This window comes from Zootoca vivipara, chromosome 9 (genome assembly GCF_965207765.1).
Source record: "Zootoca vivipara chromosome 9, rZooViv2.hap1.1, whole genome shotgun sequence".
Lineage (NCBI taxonomy): Eukaryota > Metazoa > Chordata > Lepidosauria > Squamata > Lacertidae > Zootoca > Zootoca vivipara.
The window spans coordinates 21,998,277-22,014,393 of record NC_142592.1 but is presented as its reverse complement, the minus strand read 5'-3'; the positions used below and the strand labels follow the sequence as shown (position 1 = coordinate 22,014,393).

Below are 16,117 nucleotides of genomic sequence, written 5' to 3'. Positions count from 1 at the left end.
CACTGGTAATGTTTGAAATGCTAATATAAGGATATGTTCAGGATTGCAGTGTTGGTTTTCCTGTAAAGGTAGGATATATTGAGTTGGCTGGCAGGTGTTATTGGTTTAATTTTTTAGTAGTGTGCCACTTTGTGAAGATACCAATATGAAATGCATTTTCAAATCAGTCTAAAGAAGCAAGCACATGTTAAAAATATTCTGTGGCAATGATGGAAGTCTGTCTGTATATGAAGCACTCTTAGATGCCGTGTATTCCGGCATATAAGACGACTGGGCGTATAAGACGACCCCCAACTTTTCCAGTTAAAATATAGAGTTTGGGATATACTCACTGTATTAATAAGACGACCCGGCGTATAAGACGATTCCCGACTTTTGAGAAGATTTTCCTGGGTTAAAAAGTAGTCTTATACACAGGAATATACAGTAATAAAATGGCCCAAGGGAAAACAAGTCCCTCTGAATCAGTTTTACAATGCTGTTGTATTATAGGAACATAGGCACTGCAGCCACTCCCACTGAGATGAAATAACTGGATTATCTGGACTAACAATATATGACCTGGGAACTTTTGTTTTATTAAATGATATAGGAATGGTTGGTTAATTTCAGCCAGAACTGCTGGAGCTAAGAAGTGCCGGGGCTACTATTTTGAACACAATTTTTAAAATAAGGGGCAGGGGACCCCTTTGTGAATTTTATGAAGCCAGAAGTCAAACTCTACAGAGAGACTTTAAATATTGTGTTGGCTGAGCAAAACAGAAAGTACTAATTAGATGTTTATGATATTGATGATTATGGTAAACATCCATCTTGTATACCTCAGTCTAGATCACTAACACGTACGTGTGTGTGTGTGTGTGTGTGTGTGTGTGAGTGAGAGAGAGAGAGACTCCTATATCCCCTTGCAAATCGGTGTGTGTGTGTGTGTGTGTGTGTGTGTGTGTGTGTATCCAATATGGATAACAAATGACACAGTTGGTTAAATAATCTACTTATTCCCCTAGTGAAAAGAAGGCAATCGACCAGAGACAGCAAGAGGGATACAGAGAGTTTAAAACTGATACTGCATTTAAAATTGATCAAGACAAGAAACCATGTGAAATAGCTTCTCATTCCCCTTGCGACATCTTTTTATTGACTGAAACTATTTTGCTTCCTGGAAGCCATTTATGTCAGAAGTCTCCTCTTGGCACATCTGTGACTTCTTTGAATGTTATACCCTTTCATATTCATGAGATGTAAGGACTGCAAACCTTTCCCTCTTTTTAACCTGGTGGGAAACTAATAGGCTGTGTGACACCTGTGAGGATAATAAAGAAAGGAAGTAGAACAGTGTATTTTCCTTTTCAGCTGTTGGGGGGATTTCTTCTGTTGGGCATAATCTTTGAAAACCTGTCCCAAGCAGTCTCCAAATAAAGTTCCACCACAGTATGGTAGGGATAACAGCTGGTATTCATACCTGCCAAGTTTTCCCTTTTCTCGCGAGGAAGCCTATTCAGCATAAGGGAAAATCCCTTTAAAAAAGGGATAACTTGGCAGCTATGCTGGTATTTCATGCCTAGGTCCAAGGGCCAATGACGCAACCAGCTAGCCCTCCATGCTACTGTGAGACATGCTATGTTTTTAACTGTGAGTTCGAGAGAATCCTGGGCAGCATCATGAATGAAATCAGCTGCAATTCTACACAGAATACGTGTTCTCCACTTGCTTGAAGTTGACTTCAGTGTGCCTCCCCTTATTGTGCTCCTTTTCCAGCCAGGCTAATAAAGCCCTAGACGCATAGGCAGAATAAAGGGATACTCTAAGATAGGCTGAAACTAAGCTGAATGATCTGTTGATCATAGCCTCAATCTTTTTATCAACTGGATCTTTAGGGACATAGCCTGCAACACCAGAGAACCATGTCTTAGCATTTCCACTAGCTGCTGCAATATCTATCTTGGGTATGGTCCTCCAAAAAGCAGCTTTGTCCACTGGAAGAGAATACAGTTCATATAGAATTGCTGGAGCCACATCATTTTACATTGGGATTATTCCAGATTTTATGGATTAGCTTTTGAACAGCTGAATGAACCGGAACAGATTTATCTATCATGCTACTTTCTGCAGACTGTTCAGTTTTGTGGTGTTTTAACTGTAGTTCTTTCTGAATATGCTTGAATAAGTAGTTCCAAGTTTCCATTTTGAACCTACGTAGGGGCTCACTATCCTTTTCTACTTCCAGTAAGGAAGCAAATGATATTTCTTCATTCTCAGGAGGCAACTCGTCCTCCAAGTCACTGTGAAATTTAGGCTTTTTCGTAGAAGCTGGATTTCCCCCCCACACTGTCCACAGCTTCAGGTAGCGATAACTGGCAGTGCTCTCTAGTTGCTTCATAGTAATCACTGTGTGTAATGCCTCGGGGTCCATTGTTGAAGAAGGTCCAGCCTCCATGGCAGAAGCTACAGCATTTTTGGCCACAGCATGGGTATCCTTCAAAATGGCAGTAGTTTTGGGTAATTCAACAGACCTCATTAGTGAACTATTGGCAGAGTTGGAACAACTACAAGCAATATTAGGAGCACCAGAAGGTCTTACCTTCTTGACTTGGCCCCTGTGGTTGTCTTCTGAATCTGAGTTGGAGCCTATTGTGTGGTTGAACCACTGTTGTGAAGAGGCCGGGCCCTTGGTGGACCTTTGCTGATATGGGGGACGCTGTCCTACCTGAGAATCTGACCCTTCATCCAGTTCTGTTATTTGCTGCCGCAGAGTGCAGTATCTAGAAACACCCTCAGGCTGCCATTCCGTTGGTTTATTTTCCCTCCGACAGAGTGAAGGGGACATGGAATTTACTTTTAAATGTGTTGGAGAGCTCCTGACTCTCCTGTGAGAGATCTCTGATCTGGTGATGAAGGATTGCAGTCCTGAACTTCTGGATAGGTTGGCTCTCTGAGACCACACAGACACTGCTTTGGTAAAGGCAGGGTCTGCTTGGGGAAAACGGGTGACATCGCTACATTCTCTCTTTCTTCCTTTGTCCATTTTCTTTACTGTCCATGGAGACATGGACCTGAAGTCCAAGACCCAAAAGTTCAAAATACTCGAATTCTTGGGGGGGGGGGGGAATAATAAAAAAAGGTTTCCCTCAAAGACACACTGAATCATATTTTAGAACTGCCTGAGGCAGCATGAACCAGGAAAGTGATTAATGTTAGCCATGGTGGGCTGCACAAAAGTTACAAACACATATTCCGTGATTTGAATATTTGCTTGCATCTGCTCTGTCTCTAAAGAGAAAAGGGGTGAAATCCTATTACCTGTGAATGCCGCAGGAACTTGTGTCTAAAAGGAGATTTTTTAGCAAAATGAATTAGATGAGCGACTTCTTAAAAAATATATAAAATCTGGTAGTAAAGGTTCATGCAATCATTTACTTAACTATACAACTAACTGACAATGGGATAGATGATTTCACACATTAACATGCTAGTTGCTTCAAGACATAGACTGAAATCCTGGCTTAGGTCCCACATGATAATAGATTTGATGATCACATCTAGAACTGAGTTGCCCAATGAAAACTCACCAGAGAATTGGCATAATTCTGAATGACTGTGAGGTAGTACGGGAACAGAAAGCTATCATAGGTACAAGTTAGCATTTGAATAATTTCCCTTTGTGAACAATTCTGACACTACTTAATTGCTTTAGGCCTATATTATTAGCCCAAATCTTTTATAATTATTGTTACCCAGCAACAATGAAATACAAAACCTAATCACCTCTAAAAGTTTCTGCATCGTAAGTGCCATAGAACAACACAGGACCTATTCTTTGGCATTCAGAATCATACAATAACAATTAAATGAAAGACTAATTTCCTATAGATAAAAAGTTACAAAAATAGACTGAACTCGTTAAAAATGACAATTAGAGCACTACAGTACGTGACATATGAGAAACAAAGAAAGTATTTAAAATGATACATAAACATATCTTAAAATATGATAGAACACACAAACAAAACACAAAAGGCTAACCTTTTAAATAAATCATACTTTCTTGTTTAAACCAACACACTGGATTAAAATGATAAAGCTTTCTTTGAATTGTATTGTATATTGTTATTACTAGTTTGAATAGCATGCCTTTGTGAGGCAAGAAATACAGCTAATTTATTATTCTTATTAGATAACAATGAACTGGCTTTGAACTTAACGAAGTTCAGTTAATTTGAAACTACCACCTACTTTTTATCCATTCAAGTTGATGATTGTTACCCTTCATATACCACTTAGCTATTTTTTCCCCTACTGTTGAACAAGATGCCTGGAATTCATCTATGTTTGATTATTACACTACCAAGGCCAAAAACGAAATCTGAGTACCACTAAAGTACTGAAAAAAGTACGGTATATTTTTTACTACTAAGCCTGGATTTAATACAGGACATTCATATATTTTGCTTTATTCCTGCTTTGAAAGGAATAAGGCAGAAAGATTAAATAATAAGTAAAAATAAAAATCACACATGCACAAAACTGCCCCAAAATCACAGTGAACGCTGGAAGCAAATATATGAGACATATGAATGAAGTAAAACCCTGGATCCAAATTTGTTTTAAGTATTCGGTTAGCAATACTGCAATTTGGATCTGTATTTTACATTTCTGGTTGATCATAATGTATGATCTTAAGATTTTCCACATAGGTTGCAATCCTTGCACTCTTACCTGGGGGTAAGCCCCAATGAATACAATGGTACTTACTTCTGAGTAAACATGCATAGGATTGCTCCGGTAGATTGTAATCCACAGAGGCTGTGTGGGAACAAGGCTACCAGAAGACGATGAGACACTGGGGGAACTCCACAACTTCTGTTCCTCTAGAAACATTCCTACAGCAGTGGAGATGCTGCCATGCCTTGCCATGCCTTATGTTATGCTTTGCCACAATTACTGCACCCGCAGAATTTCAAATTTCCCTTACAGTCAAGTGGATCATTAACTATCAGATATGTTGATATCTATGCCTGTGAATTGCATTGCAATTGTAATGGCAATGGGCCTATGGGCCTACATCAATATATTTGTGGGTGACACCACATGATATTCTTAATGTTGGTGAGACATCATTTTTGAGGGTGCTGAGCTGATGAAGCTACTAACACCTCCAGTATTAAATACTTCTGAACGGTGTGGAGCAAGTGTTAAAAATAAGTAGTTCTCTTCCAAATCAAGTAGACATGACCAGTATGAATTAACATAATTGCTTACCTGTATTCGCCAAGTGTTCCATCGTCTTCTTTCATAGGCTGTATTTCTGGGTCACCATGAGCATCCTCTTTTTCTTTCACTAAAACATACAAATGAAGGATAACAATTAGCAAGGACTGGAAGTGTGATGCATGCCAACCGCTTTCTGAAGGACCCTGTGTGCTGCAGCAGCTCTTTGCCAGTCACCTAACCCTTGCAATCTCCATCTCCTTCTGCAGTTATAAAAAAGGGAAGGGCTGCCTTGGTGTTATGCTGGAATCACCCTGGAATCCAGGAGTGCATTGCTGTTATTAAGGATAAACTGGGCTGCAACTATATCCATGGAACATAAATATATTAAATGTAAATAGAATTAAATATTTGAACTCACAGTGCGACATATCGTACCTGGATATTTTCCACCTTTATTTCTCCGTATGAAACAAACTATTAGCAAAATCAGGATGAGAAGAGCAACTGCGCACATAAGACCAATGAACCATCCTTGAGTAGCAATGTCAACCTGCCGGCTTGCCTTTGCTAGAAAATGGAAAAAAGATTAATTATTCTTCCCAAATATCCATTACATTAGAGTAATTTCACTCACAACCATTCTGTAAAAAACATTCTATGTATTAATTTTGCACCAGAAGAATGACACTGAATGTGGTATCTAAGAACATTTGACCTCAGAATGGATTTGCAGCATGGTTAATTAATGATGCTCAACGTTATACGTTTGATTTATTTAGCATGCTTCACATGTCATGGATCTGTAATATTTGCATCTTTGCTACTTATTTTGCTAACTGATACCTATATATGGAGGTGGCTATGGCTAATATTTTTATAATGCAAAATTTGAAGGAAAGTCATTGAGTCCATAGCTTTGTGCAGAAAGGATGCATAATTTTACCAGCAAGATTGTAGCACATTCCTAAAGCAGATCTTAAAGTCAATGATGACAGTCAAATTAGTTCAGTCAAGCAGGTTCCTACACTTGCTCATCAGTATATGAAATTTATTGATCTGTGGAATTAAGCAGCATGACCCACTTGAAGGCATTACTTATGCACAGTAGATCCACCTTTCTGTGAAAGGAAGTGCAACAAGATTTCTGTGTAGATATTTACAAGTTTCGCGGTTGTACTCCACAGGATTACTGCACCGTGGTTTTGAAAATGTGTTCTTTATAAAAATAAGAGGTGATTACGGTAAGGTCTGGGGTTCTTTTATAAAGGATCTGAAAAATAACCTTAAGCACCAACATAACTAGTGATTAAAATACATAAAACTTTGAATTTCAAATGAATATATTAACATTTTATTATTTTTAAAAGTCCATTTTCTTAATAGATTAGAGAAATTTTCCAAACATGCAGTTATGAGGAATTAAGTTTAGGGTCAAACATTAAAGGAAGTCATGCACATTTAACATTCAAATGTATTCTGAAATTTCATGCCTACGAAACGAAACATTCCATGCATAATGGACCAAATATGTAACAAGAAAAGACAGCAACTTACTTCTGCAGCTTCTGATATTCCTTGCATACCAGGATACTGTTTATCCTGCTAAGGAGTACACATTTCTAAAACCCAGTTGACGGAATCTAACTGGTACCCTTGTGCTTTTGATCCAGCAATGCCTCTGTTAATGGATGAGCTAGAGAGGAAATAGTAGCTGTTTCCTCCTTTCCTCTGCTCCTCTCACCCTGCTCTGGAGCCCATTTTTAGAGGTACTGGAGGCTACAGGGATAAAATAACCACTATCACTTTTCTTCCATTAGCAGATACATCACACTGGATCAAAAACACTTCTGTGAGCACAAGGATATCAACTGGATTCCTCCCAGGTTTTGTTTTGTTTGTTTGTTTTACATAAACTTTTGTAGTTGTGTTGCACAAATTATTTTCTTTAAGCACACGGCTAATTTTCCCTGGTGAATACAGAAGCTGCAAGTACATAGGAACGGGCCGCACTGTGCTTACTTAATATGAAATAATGTCTTATCATGATGAACAAGAACTCTTTCAGAGACCACAAACATGTTATGTAGATTTGAGTCTAATCTGGGCTTTCAGACCACCACCACCCACCTTGCCCCATTTTACTTCCTCATGTTTATTGTCACTAAGCAAGAGGAATGAAAATTCACTGCTACATTATGGCAATGTAATTATCTTCCCATGCTTCTCTTCAGTTTGGCTTTCTCTGCATTTCCTGTAAATAAAATTCAGGAAAATGCAGAAGAATTGTACCAAGCTAATCCATGAGCATGGAGAAAAGTTGTCTCCACCATCTTCCTGCTACTTCTTTGCCCATATTTAACTGTCCCCGGCACTCTCCAAAACACATTTCCCCTTTTCCCTTCCCTTGGTGATGAAAGGAACTGGCAAGGCAGCTCCACACCTTCTCTCTGCTACTAATAGCATGAAAAGGTCCAAGGGACTATAGGAGATGTTCTTCTAAATAAGGACTTCCCCTTGCATGTTCACTAGCATTCAGGGCTCTCTATAGATTGCATGTCACGTGGTATGGGCTGTCTACATTGCATCAGAGCACCCTACACCTCTTCAGGAAGGTTCTGACATTTAGTGTTCTTTAGGACCATGAATTCTGGTAAAGCCACCTACTTGACCACCAAGGTCCTTTCCAATTATATGATTCAATGGTTTGCTATTTTTGTGTTTATCTGGTAGATAAGCTATTTTGTGGAAATCTGCCGTCTAGTTTTAGCTTTGCAGGTGTGAAATCCCCACCCCCACCCCAATGCTTTCAAAAGTCATAACCAGTTGGTTTCTGCAGTAAAAGTCACAAAAAAGTCTCATCCTATCCCCAGAGTTTCACCTAACTTCTACGTAAAAAAAAGCTGTGAACGCTGCTGTTTAAATTTCATCAGCTTTGCTATAAACAAAGAAGGGAGATGATAAAAGGTATCGTAGGGAATTGAATTAAGACCAGATCATATGATTTTACTATGACTATACTAAATACACTGACATAATAGCTTAAGATTTTCCCATAATGCCACAAATTTTTCTAACAGCCATACATTGCAAATATATAATGTAGAAGAACATTAAAGCCCCTTAACCAGACAGTACTGATTGCCTAAGGCAGTGGAGAAGAATGAAATGTGTGTCTAGAATTTAAGCTTATTGTCAGCTTGAGCTTGCAGAATAGGCAGTGCTGACCATACGTTATGAGTACAGGTGACTCCCTACTTACGAGGGGGTTACATTCCAGCACCCCATGTATATAAGTGAAAATTGGGAGCACCCTCTAAACACATTTAAATGCTCTTTCTGCCACTCTCTCTCCAATCCAGATCAAAAGTACTGTACCAAAAATATCCACAAGTGGAATTGAAGCTCTGGGGCATCAGAAATCAGGTTCTGAGGTCTCGCAAGGCCTCGAACAGCATCTCCAAGGTCTTGCAAGGACTCAGACTTTCAGTGCTTTCCAAGGCACTGTAAGATGTGTAGGGGCCCCTGCAATGTGGATGCTGAGCACCTCCAATATTTTTTGTGGGTGCTCGGGCCCCCAGGTCCCGCTAGAGTTGACACTCCTGGCAGTCACACGCGAGTTGATCATGCAGAAGTGGGGATTCGTCTATACTGGCATTTTCCCATACCAGAGTACCTTTGCATGTAGAAGAGTACTTTGCATTCCTCCCATATATAATCAGAGTACATGATTTTAACTTTTTAAACTGGCCCTTTTTTATCAGGTTCTTTGGTATCTTCCTAATTGTTCCACATCATAAAGTTAACATTTGTTCTTAGCATTGCTTTTGAAATATTGCAGTGTATATGCAATTTATGAAACACCTGTACTGACAGCACACCCCCTAAACACTTCCATAAAGAACATATGATAATCACCACCCAACATGACATCAATATTGGTAACAAAACCTATATTTTCCTCTTTAAATTATTGCTGTTTTATAAATATAAATAGAAAGAAGCTCTTTATCTCCATTCTTACATTTGATTCAGTACAAAACATGCCAAATACTATACTTATACTGGTTTTAATACATTTGGTCTAACAGAACAACAAAGTTAATACAGTTTTATTGATCCGTAAGCTAGAAGGAAGCAGTTTGGTAATCTGAGTCCGATATCCTTAGACTTAGTTATTCTCTAACACAAATGTACAATCCAGAAACAAAGCATTAAAAAGGGCCCCTCAAAAGGAGCCGTGAAAAATGTTTATTTCCTTACAACAAACGGCAAAGTGATAAAGACAACCAACAAATTCATGGAGCATACCAAAGACATGCTGGTGTGAGTATGAGACACACATTTTAGCTCTCCCTTGGGTAGAGTAGAAAAGGATAATTTTATATATAAATATACAAACATAACACTACTTCAGAATCCCAGCACTTAACACATCACAATTCTGAATGCAGAGCAGAATTGGTATGGTGTGCCTCACCTGGACCTGTCTCAAACACAGCATCTGAACTCCTAAAACCAGAAAGCCCCTCAGCACCAACCCGGACTTTATATGATGTTCCTGGTGTTAATCCTTTTAACATAAAGAAGTTCCGGGAACCATTAACATTTTCTTTTTTCAAATCTTCTTTGCCTACAAAATTTTTAGGAACACAACAATTGGAGTATTTAAATTCACTGTCTTGAATTCATGCTTATACTTCTTACTGCCATTTGGTAAATGTTTTGCTGTTATTTATTAACATACAATATCTAGGTAAACTGTAGGCTAAATGACAAAGCGTATCATGGCACCTTAAAGCCTAATATTTTTTTATGGTACGTGCTTTAATGAACTAGTACAGCCTTAGTCAATATGGTACCCTCCAGAGGTTGTAAAATTACAATCCTCCTTGAATTTTGGTCATGCTGGCTGGGGCTGATAGGGCTTGTAGTCGAACAACTTCTGGAGGACACTGTGTTGGTGTGCATGTACAAAGAGTAAGCAGTGAGACTGGAAGGGGACGAGTTGCAAAAAAAAGAAGAAGATTACAATAATTATATCCGACTTTAAATGGATGTAAAATAATTACAGGCTCTATTCACAAAGCAACATTAATAATTATGAATAGTATAGTCACAAATGATTTTATGTGCATTTAGTTTAAAGCATATTGGTTAAAGACATTTTGCTTCGTGACCTTTCAGGTTAAGTATCTCTGAAGCTGCATTGCATTAACGAGGTTTTAATAGTAGAATTCCAAGCACAACCAATATGTATGTGCTTAATAAGACTGAAGGTACTCCATAATGGGCAGCCTCATCAACTCTCACCAGAGTGAGGTTGGAAAAGAGGGGTAATTGCAGATGCAGAAGCAGCACGTCCTCACATATATATCCTGTTTGGTGGGGAACTATCAATACACACAGTTTCTGCATGACCTGTTCCCTCTGAGGCTGTGTGTGCTTTTCAAAACAATACTAAAAATTCTGCTGAATTGCTGTTTGGGGGTGCAGGAAAGGGTTTGATTCAGTCACCACCTACTAAACAGCTGATCAACAGGAATTTAATAGCTATGATACAAAACTCCATGCATGTCCATTCAGTTCGGGGCATTTTATTAAGTGTTGTTGGATCTAATTCCTAAAACAATACAATAAAATAACATTAATTCAAATGTGTGTGTGTACACACTTCTATGCACTTCATATTAAATAGTTTGCTGCGTTTTTTAAAAGCAAAACTAGTTTTTTTAAAAAATAAGTCGATATCGGGCCATTTTCTTATTATTAAAATATTTTGAAATATATTACAGCATTTGGAAGAATTCAATGAAATGTCTTCTTACTGCCTGCCACACCATATTCAACATAAATGTTCTCATGAACTGGACCCTCATACTCCCAACTGATATTGGCATAGGTCTCAGCAGCAGCTGCCGTAACATTTTTGATCCCTGGATACACTGGCGGCACTAAATACACAAGAAAAACAGAGCAAAATATGAAAGGCTGCATGCATCTCGTACAATCCAGCTTTAACTTCTTCCCTAACCTGAATCTTAAGAAATAGAATATTGATTTGTTTCCGTTTTTGGAAAAAATGAAAAATGTGGACTTACCATGGATTCCCATTAGCAGCAATTATTAGGTGGACCACTCTTCCGTTCGGTGAAAGCCCCTCCCCTTGGTTACCAGGCATGGTCCTCTTTAAAATGGAACCAAGGGGAGGAGCTTCCCCATAGCCCCCGGGCTGTGACAAGAGTTTGGATAAGCTTCTACCATGAACTTTAAGCTGACAGGAGGTCTACTAATAGTATTAGTAGATCTAATACAAGAAGCATGAAAACACTGGAGCCAATGTACTGCTATGATTAACAAAGAAAAAGAACTTCCTACTAGAGTCAAACTATCTAAACCCACTACAAATATGGGCTTCCAAGAATATAACTGTAGCTTTTCTCTATATCTATCTATTTACAAACTACCCCACCTTTGAACCACTGAGAATGGGAATAGACAATGTCAATATTTCCATCTCTGCAGTGGAGTTGCGGTGGGGTAGCCTTCAGTTCACATGTACGAGGTTTTCTTGTATTCCAACAAGCAGGGAGATTCAATTGTTTTATCCCAAAGCCTTCTTCTTCTATGAAACACGGCATTAGGATAATGCATTGTTAAAGTATGATCATTTGATAATGTCTAGCAAAGGACCCGGGTGGCGCTGTGGTTAAACCACTGAGCCTAGGGCTTGCTGATCAGAAGGTCAGTGGTTCGAATCCCTGTGACGGGGTGAGCTCCCGTTGCTTGGTCCCAGCTCCTGCCAACCTAGCAGTTCGAAAGCATGTAAAAATGCAAGTAGATAAATAGGAACCGCTACAGCGGGAAGGTAAACGGCATTTCCATGTGCTGCTCTGGTTTGCCAGAAGCAGCTTTGTCATGCTGGCCACATGACCTGGAAGCTATATGCCGGCTCCCTCGGCCAATAATGCGAGATGAGCGCACAACCCCAGAGTCGGTCACGACTGGACCTAATGGTCAGGGGTCCCTTTACCTTTACCTTTAGCAAAGGTGTGCAGGAATCTTGAGGGTGCAGCTTTGCGCATGGATGGGGAGCTTCTGTAGGCTGCGGAAATAGCAGTATTGCATTTATAGTGAGCTGGCATCTTACCCTTATAGACTGTAAATATCATCTTCTAACCAACAGGCCATTGTGAGGATGGACACATCTGTCCCCACTGAAGATTACTGCACAGGGTTGGACTTCCAACTCCCTCCCAACTCTACAATTCTATGATCGAATCTCTGTTCAGAAACAGTACATGAATGACCATGAAAGGATAGGAACATAGGAAACTGTCTTAGACTGACTTGGACCACTGGGTTCATCTAGCTCAGTACTGACTGGCAGCGGTTCTCCAGGATTTCAGGTGGACGTCCTTCCCAACCCTACCTTGAAATGCTGGAGATTGAACTGGGGGGGTTCACATGCTCTATCACTGAGCTATTGCTCTTCCATGAAATCTGACCTTCCAGTGAAAAGTGGAATGAAATACACTAGTTCTCCCAGCTTCCATTGTTTGGCAGAAACCCTCATGTGTAGGTCATCCTAATACACCAGGGAGGGTTGCAGTGAAGCCCAAACAGGAAAAGGTGGAAAATTAGAGCCATGAGAGTTATTCTTATCCCCATTTTCTTCTCCCCATTTTGCTGAGTGGCTATTGCTGCCTCTGTGTCCTTGTGTTGTTTTTTAAACAACTTTTCAATGGTGGGAGAAGCAGCAGTGGAGCTTCATGCTCCGGCACCGGGGGTGGAGAGTAGGCAGGGGCGGGGCTGGCGTGCGTTCTGGGGGCATGGTGCACTGCCCGCGGGGACGGAGCACCCAGCGCGGGCAGGGGGCAGCCACGATGGCACCTTCGGGATCGTGCTGCCCGGGACGGAGTGTCCCTATTGCCCCCCTCTCCCTACGCCCCTGGGGACAAGGAGGACTCAATACCTCTCAAAGCCACCTGAAAGGCTGGCACAATTAGAAAGACAGCAAATGTCTTGCACCTATTTGGACATAATGTATTTTACCAAAGTTATAAAAACTTGGAGTGCTTTGGTGGCCCTGAGTTTGGGAAACTGTAAAGTAAGCAGTCTTGATATTTCCCCAAACTATAAGAAACAATCTCCATAGGTAGAAGTGGACAACAGGTTCACGTATCATTTTTTCCTTCCCAAATTTGCTTTTTTTTGTCCTTCTACATATAATCTAAATTTCCAACTAGAAGAATTAGGGAGGGGACGGAGGAATCTATTTTCAAATTCAAATTTGTTACGAAAGTCTGTGATGCTCTGAACAACTGTCTTGCCTGAAGAGAAGCTGAAGAGAAGCCCTTCCTCATGGTGTATTACTATTATTATTATTATTATTATTATTATTGAGGATCCTGCCTGGTAACCCAGTGGAAAGGATTCCCCGAGTTCTGTTCCACTCTGGCACCATTGGAGAATTAGTGGCTACAGGATTAGTAGACATTGCATATGACATGGTAGTAAGCATGCTATGCTAGTCTATTATGAAGTAAAACTACTGTAACTATATAACAGTTTAATTCTATGCAACTCATTTAAGAGTATGCCCCATTGAATTCAGTGTGACATTTCCAGATACTGTAAGTAGGCATGTTTATGAATTCTACTTCTCAGTTAAAGCCACATCTAAAAGGCTAGCAAACATCTCATTCTACAGATTGATAGAAAACCATAAAGACACGCAGAAATATAACTTTCTATTTTTGTATTGTTTTGGTAATTCTTGAATGTCTTTCCTGCGGTTTCTTTCTGTGGAATGTTGCAGTTCAGCTATTTTGATAGCATTAAAATCCATAAGATAAACATCAATCCCCTTATATGTTGGGAGGTACAGTATGGGGTGGACCCCCGTAATATGGTGCCTTCTGCAAGGCCAAAGTTTGATGCCCTCCCGGCCCTTGCACCAGCTTCCCAAAGTGGCTATGTGAGGCACCGGGCTTTGGGAAGGAGGCACAAGTCTCTGGCAGGGTCCTGGAGCCCTCCTTCACAGAGTTGGGCAAGCACTAAGTAGGCTTTTGGAGGGACCCTGTCAAAGCCCTCATGCCTCCTTCCCGAAGCAAGCACTTACTTAGGCTTTGGGAAGGAAGTGGGAAGGGTGCCCCCCTCAGCTTGGCACCCTGTGCAGGGGAACCAGTCTCGCCACCCTAAATCTGTCTCTGGTACAGTATGCATAAGAGGGAAGGTTTCAAGAAGGGGTTTCAAACAGTTTCTCTGAATTTTCTTCATCAGAGAAAGCAGGAAAGAAGAAAACAAGCAGTGAAAATATTTTTACAGAGTAAAAATGTTTCAAACATCACAGCACTATCTTACCTGTTAAGTCAACACAACACATACATTAATGGACACCCATGCAGGTTCTTTTAAAGACATTTTACTCGATACAAATAGGAGAACAAGTTGCAAAAGGAAAACAAGCATATAAAATCAATATTAAAATGCAGTCTGCAAATTAATAATAATAATAATAGCTATCTTGAAAGGAAAATAATCATTCATTCACCACTCCAATGAACATAGGTTTTTATCACAAGGAGGCACCCTTCAAGAACTGCAATGGTACAACCTGTGCAATCCCAGAGATGATCAAGTGCATGGTAGGTTGCGTTCATTACTTTATTAATTGTTTGTATGATTTTTTTTACCCATCCTTCACCTGGGGCAGGTTACAGCAATGTAATAAACAATAATAAACACAGAGAAGCAGTAAAAATCATAAAACAGTTTCCGACATGAAAGAACAGCATAAATTCAGCAAAAGAGGTGGGTTTCATAAAATGAAAAACTTAGCTGTTAAAAGGTAAGTTAAAGTGATGCCTCTTCAGCACCTCTGTGGGTTCTATGTGGTTAATTCAGGTGTTCTCAAACATTATTCAGCATGCTAAACCATTTGAGGAATGAAATACCATGCATTTCTTTTCCCCTGGAAACAATGCTGAAAAACCCGTGAGGGAAAACATCAGAGGTTTTAATTTTTATTTTTAAGATTGTGCTAATCCACCCCCCACAATGGTCCATCACCCAGCTTCTGGAACTGAAATCAACTTCCTGCTTTCTGTGGCAGCACATATTTAATACTGCTTGATCCAGAAAAGAAGGAAGCTCCCAGTTTGCACCTGTAAAACAAAATGTAGAATCGCCCTACTTAAGAACTTTGAGCCTGTGTAAAGTTCTAGGTACTCAAAAATAGGAACCTTCTTTGACGAACTTGCAAAACAGATGCCTTTTAGTAATGCAACAGATATGCAAAATTAAAGGAAGTTGCAGCAAAACACAATTGGATATTATTCCTTCAGGAAAGAGGACTTAATGCTGACTGATTTCTTGAAAATGTCTGAAGACTAATCTTTGCTTCCCCCAAAATAACAGGCATCCCCAAACTTTGGCCCTCCAGATGTTTTGGACTACAATTCCCATCTTCCCTGACCACTGGTCCTGTTAGCTAGGGATCATGGGAGTTGTAGGTCAAAACATCTGGAGGGCCGAAGTTTGGGGATGCCTGGTTTACAATATGATGGTGCAATACATTGTTACCAGTCAGTTAGCACATTCGTGAACTGTGCTCCACTCTGCAGAGATGCATTCAGGGCAAAATCAAACATGAATCTGTTCATGTCTTGTTAGGCACATAGAGAAATTTATGGAGAATTGAGATTTTGAAAACGCTTGTCTTGGAGTAATCTAACAAAGCCGGTAAAGTCCAGCTCCAACAACCTTCTGCTGGTTCCCTCATTGCAAGAAGTAAAGTTACAGGGAACTATGCTGTCAAACTGCTACATAACATGTCAGCACAATATACCAAATAATTTGTGCATGAAACTGTTTTGATATTTGCAATCGTATTTCGTCGAAGTGT

General features: G+C 39.9%; 1 protein-coding gene and 1 pseudogene across 21 annotated transcripts in view; both read right to left on the bottom strand.

Moving 5' to 3' along the window:
* NRCAM (neuronal cell adhesion molecule) overlaps positions 1–16,117 on the bottom strand; it is a 126,155-nt gene that overhangs the window by 12,571 nt on the left and 97,467 nt on the right. For 12 of the 20 annotated variants that reach the window (XR_015945919.1, XM_088652407.1, XM_088652409.1 and 9 more), the window contains 4 exons: positions 11,037–11,162; positions 9,689–9,841; positions 5,647–5,778; positions 5,260–5,338 (listed from right to left, as the gene is read on the bottom strand). Coding sequence is in view for 18 of the 20 variants with exons in the window: in XM_088652407.1 (XP_088508533.1) it covers positions 5,260–5,338; positions 5,647–5,778; positions 9,689–9,841; positions 11,037–11,162 (490 nt within the window). In the remaining 2 variants the exon portion in view is untranslated. Of the gene's footprint in view, positions 1–5,259; positions 5,339–5,646; positions 5,779–9,688; positions 9,842–10,351; positions 11,163–16,117 lie in introns of those variants that run through there. The other 8 variants (XR_015945920.1, XM_088652417.1, XM_035127901.3 and 5 more) reach the window with 2 other exon arrangements.
* Positions 1,217–4,280, bottom strand: LOC132592751 (uncharacterized; annotated as a pseudogene). The gene is made up of 2 exons (XR_015945827.1): positions 1,596–4,280; positions 1,217–1,303 (listed from the first exon to the last, which is right to left on the bottom strand). The product of XR_015945827.1 is annotated as an uncharacterized LOC132592751 (transcript).